This window comes from Mytilus edulis, chromosome 14 (assembly GCF_963676685.1).
Source record: "Mytilus edulis chromosome 14, xbMytEdul2.2, whole genome shotgun sequence".
In the NCBI taxonomy this organism is placed as follows: Eukaryota; Metazoa; Mollusca; class Bivalvia; order Mytilida; family Mytilidae; genus Mytilus; species Mytilus edulis.
The window spans coordinates 19,310,784-19,323,941 of record NC_092357.1 but is presented as its reverse complement, the minus strand read 5'-3'; the positions used below and the strand labels follow the sequence as shown (position 1 = coordinate 19,323,941).

Here is a 13,158-nt window from a genome sequence, read left to right as displayed (position 1 = left end):
AATAAAATATATACAAAATATATACAATTAATTTAAGTGAATATCATTAAATAAATTTTAACTTTAGTAAGCTTTTTCCAAAATATAAAGTAATTCAAACTCTTTAATCTAAATATAACAAAAATACAAAAAAAATATAATTTAGCTTACCTGGTGTAAAACAAGAGAAAGTTCTAGTAAATATAGATGTTTATTTCTTGAAATCAGTAATCAAAGTGACCGTTGAAAACATAAATTGTTTCCATACGGGCGTGGTCACATGATCACTGATTTCTTAACTTTCTCCAGTTTTCAGTAATCAAAAATTACCTTGTAAAGCTCCCTTGACCACAACCTAATTTCACTGGTTGGTCAATAATCCAGTCATGGGTGACAGGTGTTATAAACAATTTCACACATGAGTAATAGGAAAAGGTTGTTTAACAAAAGCCTTAATTTACATGTAAGGTACATAATCCAAAGTAAATAATTTAGCACTTACATGTCTCTTTGTTATCCGGCTTAATTACGTAATCTAAATATTAAAGTTGTATGTCATTCTTCTTTATCAAAAATTAACATTCCAAAAATAATGTAACTTATGTAAGGAGAAATTTTAGAAAATAAAATAAAAATTTAAACTTCAAAATACTTTAACTCAAATTGTAAAAATTGAATAATTTTCACTTAAGTTTTGGTCTGTTATATTAAAATTTTGTCTTTGGCAATTCATAATTTTTCTATAACAACTCTTCCTCAACCTCACTAAGCTTTATAATTATGAATTGCCAGTTGTTATAGAAAAATTATGAATTGCCAAAGACAAAATTTTAATATAACAGTTTTATAACATCCTATTTTTAAAACACAAAAGTCGTATTTTCAAGTCAGTGCCAACTTTCTGGTTACAGGGCTGGTGATACCCTCGGGAACTATCAGTCCACCCGCACAGACATATAAGTTAGTAATGAACTTTTAGACAATCTTTGACAAAGGCATTTTGCAAAGAAGGAAATAAGGTCTAACTATCTCAAAAATAGTGTTGTCCTAAGAATAGGCAACACATACTACAATCATAATACTGTCGTGTTGGTGGTTTTTTATAGCCAGATGTTGATAGTTTTATCCCACGATGTGCAGAATATAGGGTAATTCTGCTGTTGTTTTTTTATTTGGTCGAGTTGTTGTCTCTTTGACATATTCCCCATTTCCATTCTCAATTGTAATGATCTACGTCCATCCATTCAACGTACATCAATACTCAGACACCGTTGCACATGTAGCTATCATAACGAATAGGATTATTTCTCAATATTCTCTTCACCAAGTTTTATCGTCAGTTTGATTTGACAATATTTATGGGAGTTATGGTGTTTTACCAATTTGTTTATATGTTCCAACAACGCCACCTTATAATAACAACTCCATCGTATTACAGAAACTTCTCATACATGGTTGGATTGTTTGCCATCATGTATAGATCACAATATCGTAACGTCACTTCGATTTGACCATTTTACCGGAAACGTGTCCTGTTTTGTCGATTTGTATCAAAATTATGGTAATAACATTTTGTGAACCAAATCTTTGACACCCGTTTATTTGAATGATGCATTTTGTGTTTCTTTTTTAAATATTTGTCTGTTATTCTGTTTGAGATTATGACATAGTGATGTCTGTTGTATCCCTATTTTGACAGTTTTACCTATTATGTCTGCTTTGTTTACGCTTCGTTAAAAATAAAATGAAATTTGATACGACTGTCATACAAGTGAGAGGTTAATCGCTTTAAAACCAGGTTAAATCCAATATTTTCTTTTTACATTTGAAAATTCCTGTACCACGTCAGGGATATGACAGTGGTTGTACATTCGTTTGATGTGTTTTATATTTTGATTTTGCCATTTGATTAGGGACTTTCGGTATTGAATTTTCCTCGGAGTTCAGTATTTTTGAGATTTTACTTTTTACAGAAAGCTTTGATACTTAAAATAGGTTTGTTTGGCATCATGTGCGGTGTACCATATATAATTGCTATTATAGATATATTTATATATGTTACATTTTATTATTTTAAGGTATACCAACTGTTTCTATACTACATCCGTCATACTCTGTAACTCCTGGAAACACAGTGACCTTGCAGTGCCTCATAAACTCGACACTCCCTGTTAGACATGTTTACTGGGAAAGATATATTAATGGTGACAAAAAAGTAATTACATTCACAACTGACACCAGTATATACACTGGTAGTACCGCCACTGCACCATCGTTGACAATCTTTAATGCAGTACAGAGTGATGTCGGTTATTACAAATGTTTTGCCTACAACGGTGTAGGAACTGGACGCAGTGCATCCACTGTTATGTCTCTTAATGGAAGTAAGTACCCTTTACACAATGTATTGAATCTAAAAGTTATATATTTGTTAATATATATATATACAAAATTCGTTTAAACATAAGCCTAACAATGTTAGATCTTTAAATTTGCCTTCGAAAAATTTTTGTTCTTCCCTCGCAGTGATTCGAACTTATGCTATTGATATATCGTCACACCAAATCGCCTGCACTCTATCCGACGCGCTAGATCGCTCGACCACCTGGGCTTCACAAAAATAAAGCTGTCGGTGTCCAGGTGTTACTTTTCCTCGTCAGTTTTAATCTAGCGTCGTAATACAGTAATGGAATTGTTACAGATCAGCTGAAATATATATTGTTAATGATCCTACAAATTAATGCAAGAAACAGTCACAGAAATAATTATATTTATAAGTATGTCTGAACCAGTGACAATTTTACAACAGATTTATCTATCGGATCACTAGCAGTGATGGTGATACATGGCTGTGTGTATTCTGTATTTATAATTCGTCTAAACATCACACCAACAAAAATGTTAGATCTGTAGAATTGCTTTTGCAATTTTTTTGTTCTTCCCTCGCCGGGATTTGAACTCACGCTACTGAGATATCGTGACACCAAATCGCCTGCACTCTATCCGTATGCTAGACAACTCGACCACCTTGGCGTCACAAAAATAAAGCACACATTTTCTCGACATTGTCTCGACATTTCTTAACTGTCCTTAAGTGTACTCGACGAGGTCTCGACTTTACTTAGTTAGTCTGGTTCCCAGGTTGTATTGAAGTTTAATGTCTAGCTGTCAAAGTTAAGAATTTTAAAAAATCAATCTCGGTAAAACTATATTCAGATAGTACACTTTAATTTTGTTAATAACTTTTTCAAATCAATTTGGATTTTCATCAAACTAAAAAGATACCTTGGTAATACATTGATCTTACTGAATGTTAGTTATGTATTTTAATGTATTGCTGTAAAAGATAATCAAACTAATCTAGGTAAAAAATGGTAGGTTTTACAGTTCGTACCAAATTCAAATAGGACACTTAAAAAACATTTATAACTTTTTCAAATCAACTTAGATTTTCGTCAAACTATACAGCTATCTTAGTTAACTTATACATTGATCTTAATGAATTACAGGTTGTTACAAAAAAAAAATGTACGTGTTGCATTAATTACCTCAATACATGTCTGTTTTACAAGTAAAAAAAGCCCTAATTTTCTTAAACTCGTGTATTACATATCTAGTGAATGCAATGAGCCCTGCGATTTAAATTTAACAGGATGTTGTAACTTTGAATGAATGCTATTTAGAATGTAAAACTCTCTGGTTGGTGATTTCTTTTTAAGAAGTTTGTCCCAAGCAGGAGGTATTGATTTTTAAATCACCACAAATGAAAAGAACAATTTCAATAATTTCTCTAATGTTTTATCCCTTTTTGACATATTCATATAATATATATCAAAAAGGGATAAAACTAAAATTATTTTATATATACTTTATTCAAAAGATATATTTATAATATATATAAAAGGTAGTTTTTTACCTAGATTAATTAAATTCAGCAATACACAAAACTGCATAATGATCTACGATTCAATAAGATCAAAATATTACTAAGATAGCTGTTTAGTTTGATGAAAATCCAAGTTGATTTGAAAACGTTTCACCGCAATAAATCAAACTAATAAATAAACTTTATTTAGTTAAGATAGGTTCACACTGCAGATCAGATCAACTCGATCAAGCCCGATCAAGAAAAATTACGTGACCGGAAGACTGTTCTGACTCAATCGACAAGAATGTTCGGGATAGTCTTCCTTGCTTGTCATCGATCTGACTTTCTACTCTAGAGCTTTTGACATGTAAAAAACATTCGAGTAAGGATCGAGAAGAAAGTCACTCGAGAAGAGAACGAGAATTCGTCGAGTAGCGTTCGAATTGATCGGGACAGGATCGAGTAGAAATCGAGTTTGATCGGAATACAAAAAAATACCAATCAGTCCTCGATCATTTCGACCTTTGCTCGACTTAATAATGTCTGATCATTTCCAGATTAACTCGACCAATGCTCGATCGCTTCCAGATCACTATGACTGGTATATCTATATCATCCCAGACCAACTCGACCAATACCCATCCCTTCGCGACCACATATGACCACTCTTCGATCTCTACTCCGCCATACACGAGAACACATAACTGCTACACGATTCTTTAAAAGTGTGTGCAGATCTGTTTAACTCTCATAACTATGCTTCCGACAAAAAAGACACCTATGGAATAATCAAATTCAGAGGTCGAAATCAAACCGACACAGCCATAGCAAAAAACGGTAACCGATGGAAGTCAAACAGCAGTCCACATAACATGGAAAACTAAAAACTAACAAATATTAAAGTAATTGTGCAATAATATTCATCATTGTATATTATTAGACTGCTGATGACCAGGTTATCTTTCAGAGTTGGTTAATAAGAACATCAACATTATATTTTTTCCTGTATTATGTACTATTTTCTGTTTTGTCTATCCTTATTTTCCGTTTGTCCATAAATGTTTGAAGCTTAAAAATAGAAGATGTGGTACAATTTCCAATCAGACAGCTCTTCACAGAAATTATCAATTCAACTATAGGTCACCTTACAGTCAATTTTTTTTTTATTCGAATTTTTTGACGTAATTTCACACAACAATGAGACGACAGACAAATATTTGTTTTCTTGGTGCGAATTCTTTCTGACAGTAACGATACAAACTGTTCAGGGAGCACAAGTTTTGATCATTTTTTTCTAACATACTTTTGCAAGTTTTCACAAACTTTGACAAACTATACACTCGCTGCAAATGCGTCTACAGTTTGTCGTTGGTCGTTTGTTAGTTCAAACGATGCATTTTTTTCTAACTTTATAATTAAATCAATTATCTAAACGTGTTCTTGCTTGTCATAACTCAACACATCGTCTAAAATTACTCAAAATGTCAATACAATCTAACCAAACGATGCATTTGTTTCTACTTGTGTTACGTTTAATAGACTATAACAATCGACACCAAACGTTTACCAAATTTTGGTAAGAAAGAAATGCACTCTTGATCTCTTGATAGATATATGTAAAGTTTTAAACAGTTTTAGAAAAGGTATCACCCCAGGTAATTGAAATTCTACTTTGGGTCAAATTTTGGGGAAATATGTGACATCTGTGCCCTTTTTTTGCAATATATTTTTGGGAAATACATACAGGTTGTATCCGTACAGCAAAAACGAAAATAAATATCTTAAACCATTCAACTACTGGATATCAAATCTATGACTACATACTTATGCACATCTATTTGACAAACAGTAGGCTTTAATTTGCATGAGAAAGGAAATCGGGAGTTAAGTTTATGTATATTGCTATCTAACATAAGTACTAATCCAGTGACAAATCTCATTTTGTGGTGTCATTTCCAAAAAAAGAGCAATAAAACATATCAGTGTCCACTATGAGAATGTTTATAAGCATTGGGTTCCTCTTTATTAAGTTAGTGCAAGTCTCTCAAACTGCCCACTTAGGAGTCGTCGTGTCAATCACTGCCTCACCTAGATTTCTCGGCGCCTGTTGATGTCTACACAATCTTCTTCATGTTGAAGAAACTTTACAAACTCAATCACATCTATTAACCTGTCTCTCTGAGTTACCACCATGCAAATGCTTCATTTCTATGTAGATGTTTTAAATGTAAAAAACTATGATTTTACTAGGACCTTCTCCTGAATATAACCAAATAAACGGAGAATGTGTCCATGGGACTCCAAAAAAGCCCCAGCTAGCATATAAAACATTATAAAGGGTCATATTGGGATGTACGTGCGTACGGACGGACTAGGGGAACACTTAAATGCCCATTCCGAAGCGGCAGGGAATAATAAAATCGGACATTTTTATACTAAAAATGTGTATATCCAACCCATTCCCGAATATCCCTACGACCCATACACGATCAGGATCTGGTCTGGTCGAGATCAAGCTGAAACCGTGAACAGTTGATATGGTATATCTAGTTGAGTAAATATCGTGAATTGATCGAAATTATCGAATAAGTATTATTTTTTAATTAATAAAGTCGGTGGAGTCGGGAAGGAGTCGTTAAGGAGTCGTGAATGGTCGAGTTAAGGTCGTGCATCGTCGGATGGCTGTCAGGAGGAAGTCGTAAACAGGCCTGATCAAGAATTTGGTTGAGCTTGTTCGTAGAAATTTGGACAATTGGGATCATCGGGTTGATCTGATCGGCAGTATAAACCTAGCTTAAGATGGGCTGATTTACACCAAGCAAGACTAAATTTGAAGGTCCGGACTAGAGACAACTCGAGACCGGTCAAGACTGTTCGAGCCTTGGTCGATACCATTTCAGACTACGTCACGATCATAAAGAACTGAATCAGACTAATTAAGTAAAGTCGAGACCTAGTGGAGTACAAGTAAGTACAGTTACTTTTACATTTGCTACCTTCTAATTATATTATTTTAAAGGTGTACCAACTGTTTCTGTACTACAGTCGTCATACTCTGTAACTCCTGGTGACACAGTGATCTTGCAGTGCCTTATTAACTCGACACTACATGTTACTTATGTTTACTGGGAAAGATATATTGGAGGTATCAAAAAAATAATTAGTTTCACAACCGACACCAACAAATACAGTGGCAGTACTTCCACTACACCATCTTTGACCATCCTCCATGCATCACAAAGTGATGCAGGAAATTACAAATGTTTTGCGAACAATGGTATAGGAAAGGGATACAGTACAACAACTATTCTGTCTATTGCTGGAAGTAAGTACTTTTGTTGCTATATTACACAGTGATGTAACCATGATAACCTTCCAGTAATGAAGATATTATTTTTCGTGGTTTTCTTTAGTCATATCTTATATTTCCTAGTCGCTTGCGCGTTTTGTCCTGCAGGACATGGTATTCGCCTGCGTCCATAAATCCGTCCGTCCGAATCAATTCTCTGAGAAATTTGAAATGCAGCTTTCAAACTTGGTTTATTTTTTGTCATATTCTCTTCGTCATGCTTGATTGTCGGTTCGATGTGACAATTTAAACACGAGATGTTGGACTTTGACCTGTTTTATATGTTCTTATTATGATTCGTTGTAAACGCAACTGCTGTGTGATACATTTTGCTGTTTAAGTCGGTAGGATTGGTTGCATTATGTATATTTATGAAAAAATTAAAACAATACGTTATAAATTCTATGCGACCACAGCGCTTTACTAGTTCTACCTTCATCAGGAACGCCGATCATTTGAAAATCAAGGATATATAAAAAAAAAAAAACTTAACAGTTTAAGAGCTATATAACCAACAAGGACCTAAAAGTCCATCTTAGTGACTATATTGTACTGCCATTTTATTCGACTATTTAAACAGGAGTCATGTCTCCTTTTGAATCGTTTCGTCCCCGAGGTTTAACCATCCCAGAAGTCAGCACTTCGGTGTTGATATGAATATCAATTTCCTGTTACAAAACTTTTTTTTTTTTAAATAAAGGATTTTTTGTATCCCAGGAATAGATAACCTTAGCGGTATTTGACATATTTTTTTTGGTATTTTGGGTCCTCAATGCTCGTCAACTTTTACTTGTTTGGCTTTATAACAATTTTGATCTGAGCGTCACTGATGAATCTAAAAGAGGGACGAAAGATACCAAAGGGACAGTCAAACTCATAAATCTAAAACAAACTGGCAACGCCAAGGCTAAAAATGAAAAAGAAAAACAGAAAAACAATAGTACACACGACACAACATACAAAACTAAAGAATAAACAACACGAACCCCACCAAAAACTAGGGGTGAACTCAGGTGCTCCGGAAGGGTAAGCAGATCCTGCTCCAAATGTGGCACCCGTCGTGTTGCTTATGTGATTACAAATCCGGTAAATAGTCTAATTCGGTAGATCACAATCATGAAAGGGAAGGGGATTGTAGTTACGACGTAAGGAACATAACCGATATCATTTGTGAAACGGTTATTCCATAACGGTCAACCAACTTGTGATGACGTCCGTAAAATTTACGAAGGGATGATTTCAACTTCACCATTTGGAACTCTTGGTTTAATAGCTTCCTTGTGAGCAGTAACCCTCTATCAAGAAAATCATGATAGGAAATGCAAGCATGGGAATATCGTATCAATTGGGAGATATATACCCCGTATGCAGGTGCTGCTGGAATGTTGCTACTTAGGAGTTCACAATTGGAAAGCTGAAATCATCTCTTTTGTCGTAAAGTTTTGTTTCCAACCGAGCCTCATTGTCTAATGTAAACGAAACGCGCGTCTGACATAATAAATGAAAATTCTGGTACCTTTGATAACTATTGACCATATCGTTAGTTGTTATACAATATTTCTTTGTACATAGCAAGATTTTTTGCCCTTATGCGTAGTTGATGATAATGTACAGTTACTTTGATTTTGCCATTTGAAAAAGGACTAACGGGAGTTTGAGGCGAATTTTAAAAATAACACCATCTAAACGCCACTCTTCTGAAAACATTTATTAAAAAGTTCTCCAGCTTAATACTTAACACTGTCGATTGTCATCCTGCGTTGTTGAAAGAGAGTTGTGGGACTTTGCTAACATAATCTGTATATACTGCCTCATCGATCTTATCTCACATTTGTTCGAGAATTGTAATAGTTACATTTTGTGAACGAAACTCCCGTGACACCGTTTGAAAGAAAGCTTTTTTACATTGTATTGTTTGTCGTAATGTATATAGTTTCAAAATAAGAAACTGTTATATGATTGCCAATGAGACAACTATCCACAGGAGACCAAATGACATGAACATTGACAACAATTGGTCACCGTAAGGTCTTAAACAATGGGTTAAACCCTTCCCGCATAGTCAGCTATAAAAGGTTTCAAAATGATAAATGTCAAACAATTCAAAATAGAAAACTAACGGCCTGATTATGTACAAAATAATGAACGAAAACAAAAACCAAATATGATATACAGCAACAAGCAATAACTACAGAATTACAGGCTCCTGACTTGGGACAGGCACATACAAAATGTGGCAGAGTTATACATGTTCGTGTGACCCTGTACTCTCCTATTCTGGGACACAGAATTTTGTTCTTCATTTTACACAGCGTGTGACATTTGCATTCTGCGTAGCAATCTTGCTGTCTTAAAAAGTCACCATCAATTTTATAGATTCAGAGTCGAGTTTTAAATTTTGTATAACTATTGAACTTCTAGATGCTTTGATTTTTTGGAGATATTTCGTTACTGTCACAAAGATGTTTAAACGTATTCTTTTATTCCTGCAATTTCAATTTCAATAACGGCTTTCTTACTTTTTTACGGGGAGCTAGAGACCATTTCAGATAGTTCTAGTTCAGTCGTTTCTTTACTATTGATCTTGCTATATCCCCAACTCATATTTTAATGTGAATCTGGGAATAGAACTATGTGTAACTTATCCCAAAATTGTGTTTCTGCAATAATTACAAACACTTTTTTCAGAAAGAAATTGATATGCCACCCATTTTTGGGGTATATATTTTCTGTTTACAAAATGAGAAACGCTTCCGAGATATTCACAATCAACTATAATTCATTCAGGTTGGAAAAGACAAACTAAAAAAATCAATTTCGTCCATTTTGATTACATTTGTACATTTATTAAAATGCAGTGCTCCAATAATTTTATAACAAAAAACAATTTTCAAAACGAAAATGGTACTATAACGATTCTAAATTATCAATATAACCAACAGTGGTAAATCTAGTGAAAGCTAATGACTGCTAACCCACAATAAAATATATTTCTTTGAAAAAAAATTTAAAACGTACTCAGAAAAATGCAGGAACTTCTTGATTTTCATAGCTCATAATTAACGTGTTTACACATTCTCTAACAGTATGAGGGACAACACTCATCGTAAGCTTTCCTAAATTACTGTATTTGATTTATTGGTATATAACTGTTATTCCGCATAGTGTTTCCGATATCAATTTCGTTCACACTCGTAACAAGGCCGCTCATCCTCATCAGGTGATCTGCTCAATATTTACTTGATCTAGTGTTGTACTTGTATTTACGTCGTATTTGATTATCTTGAGGGTGTACTTGGGTGAAAATAAATGAATTAAGAATCTAAATTTGATACTGTAAGCCTAAAGAGCATTGGGTAAGGAAAAAGCTAAAAATAAGTATAGGTCACGGAACTCCTTTTTGAGATATTTGAGATTTAAAATATGGCGGGAAAAGGCTGACTCAGACTTTTACCTAATATTTGCATTGGTATTATTGGTCTAAAATCAAAATCAAGAAAATCAAAAATCTTCTAAAGTTTTGTAAAATTACCTTTCATGCGCTTCTAAGTCTTATATGACAAAATAAATGGGTGTTATGGGCAAAATATTTAACCTAATATTGTATGTAAAAAGCATCAAGAAGTCCGAACATTTGACAACAAGTCTAAAACCTCACCTTAGTACATCCTTAAAGAGCACTGGGAACACATGTTTGACATATTTTGTTTCCACTTTGTTGCCTTTTGACATAATATAATGTTATTCTTTCAAAGGTTTACCCACTGTTACTGTACCCCAGTCGTCATACTCTGTACCTCTTGGTAACACTGTGACCTTGCAGTGCCTTGTTAATTCTACACTGACAGTTACCTCCGTTTACTGGAAAAGATACAGGGGAAAATATAGCATAGCATATATCAAATTCACAACCGACGCCAACAAATATAGGGGCACAACTACCACCATACCTTCTCTGACCATCTTCAATACAGAACAAAGTGATGTAGGAACTTACACATGTTTTGCCTACAACGGCGTAGGAATTGGACAAAGTACAAACACCATTCTGTCTATAACTGGAAGTAAGTAAAATTGTGCTATCTGTTCAATATTTGTTTTTCATATATTTTTTTTTTCGTTTCAAGCGCACCGCGCTTTGAGGTTTATATCGTAGGTCAGTCCGTCCGAAACCCATCAATACTCGGAGATAATTTTACAAACACATTCATACCTGGTAGTAGTATTTTTCGTCATATTCTCTTGACCATGATTTATCGTCAGTATGATTTGGCAATTTCCACAGATGTATGGAAGAGGGACGAAAGATACCAAAGGGATAGTCAAACTCATAAATCTAAAATAAACTGACAACGCCATGGCTAAAAATAAAAAGACAAACAGAAAAACAATAGTACACATGACACAACATAGAATAAAGAATAAACAACACGAACCCCACTTTTACCAATTTTTTTAATATTTAAAAAACGACACCTGGTGTAAGCAGCTCTTCTTATAACAGAAAGTGTTTGCAATCTTGATCTTAACGCATGGTTTCAGATAAGCATAATATAAGCTGCATGACATGATACCAACTGACAGAAAGTTAGAAAATTTGAAATCTTCCCGGTTGCTATTGTTAAGAAAAAGGTGTCAGTAGATGTTAGGTCCTGGGGGAATTTATGGTAAAAAAAAATGAGAAAGCAATTTTCAGTAAAATTTAAAAAAAAAAAATACAAAAATGATTTTAAAAAGTGAAATATGTAAACTTAAAAAATTATATTGTTATAAATATATTCATTATTTGTTAGAATATGTAAATATGTTTTATCTCAGCGATTACAATTCATTTGCACTTATAACAGAATTAATTATGTGTACCAGTCTGCGTTTTAAGATTTTCTAATTATGTTTAATTCTTTAATGGAAATTTTACAAAAATTGTCTCTTGGACAGTAAATGATCACTAGGTCAAGGTCAAGGTCACATTGTCTATAAATAGACTAAAAGTTGAATATGAACTTAAATTGTCAGGTTGCACAAAACATATATACATACTGTATTATGTACAGCTGGTGAAACTTATAACATTCCCATTGCTACAAACCTCAAACTATCCTGTAATAGTAAGTGCTCAGTTATAAATTTTGCAATATTTAAAATTCGTTTAAGGGGTCTAGGCTGAACTGTATAAGCTGTAGATTACATAAAATTGGTACTTTTTATGTACATTTAGCTGAAAAATCACTCAGTTTTCGAATGCCGGAAAAACTGTAAACAAATCTTAATAATAAAAAAGGGTGAAAAACTTCAATATATACGCAATCCTTCTGTGAAGTTGCACGCATCTGGGTTGAAACCTGTTGGAGTTGACTGCACTATAAATTTATAGTTTTATACATGTACTGTAATTGTCTTATTTGCGCAGTCAAAATGCTGACTGTTTTAACTTTGACTTGACTTTATATTGTCGCGATTAACATACAGACTTGTATGCGAAGCTAATGGTGTGTTTCTGTGCAGTTTCAACTACGACATTATAAACAACATCTATGTTCATGGAATTGTTATAACGTCCCCTTTATCGTCAAACCTGTCGATGTTTTTTATTTGAATTTTTTGTATAAGGAGAATCATGTATTGCTCCAAAATTGATACTCGAAATCGGATGTAAATGCGTGTCAAAGCCTTACCTTACTTTATCTATCTGTTACTTATCCTTGTACAAAGACATTTTACTAATATATTTATTTATTCTTCAAGTAATCATATAAAATGATTGCATTATTTCTGATAAAAAAAATTCTAGCAAAGGTCACTCTTCAAATGTTTGATGTTTTTATAAGTATGTGTAAACTTTAAAAAAAAATATTACCACATCGCTGCTGCTGCAAAGATTAGCTGAACTATCATCCTTATGTGTCGAATTCATGGAAAGTTGCACATTATACAAATACTTGATATCTAAACTTTTAATTAT

At 33.5% G+C, this 13,158-nt stretch overlaps 1 protein-coding gene across 1 annotated transcript in view; it reads left to right on the top strand.

Annotated features, from left to right (window-relative positions):
- The window catches only part of LOC139504021 (hemicentin-1-like), a 76,646-nt gene that overhangs the window by 49,833 nt on the left and 13,655 nt on the right, over positions 1–13,158 (top strand). The window contains exons 4-6 of the mRNA XM_071294074.1: positions 2,058–2,363; positions 6,867–7,172; positions 10,952–11,260. Coding sequence (XP_071150175.1) covers positions 2,058–2,363; positions 6,867–7,172; positions 10,952–11,260 — 921 coding nt within the window. The remainder of the gene's footprint in view (positions 1–2,057; positions 2,364–6,866; positions 7,173–10,951; positions 11,261–13,158) is intronic.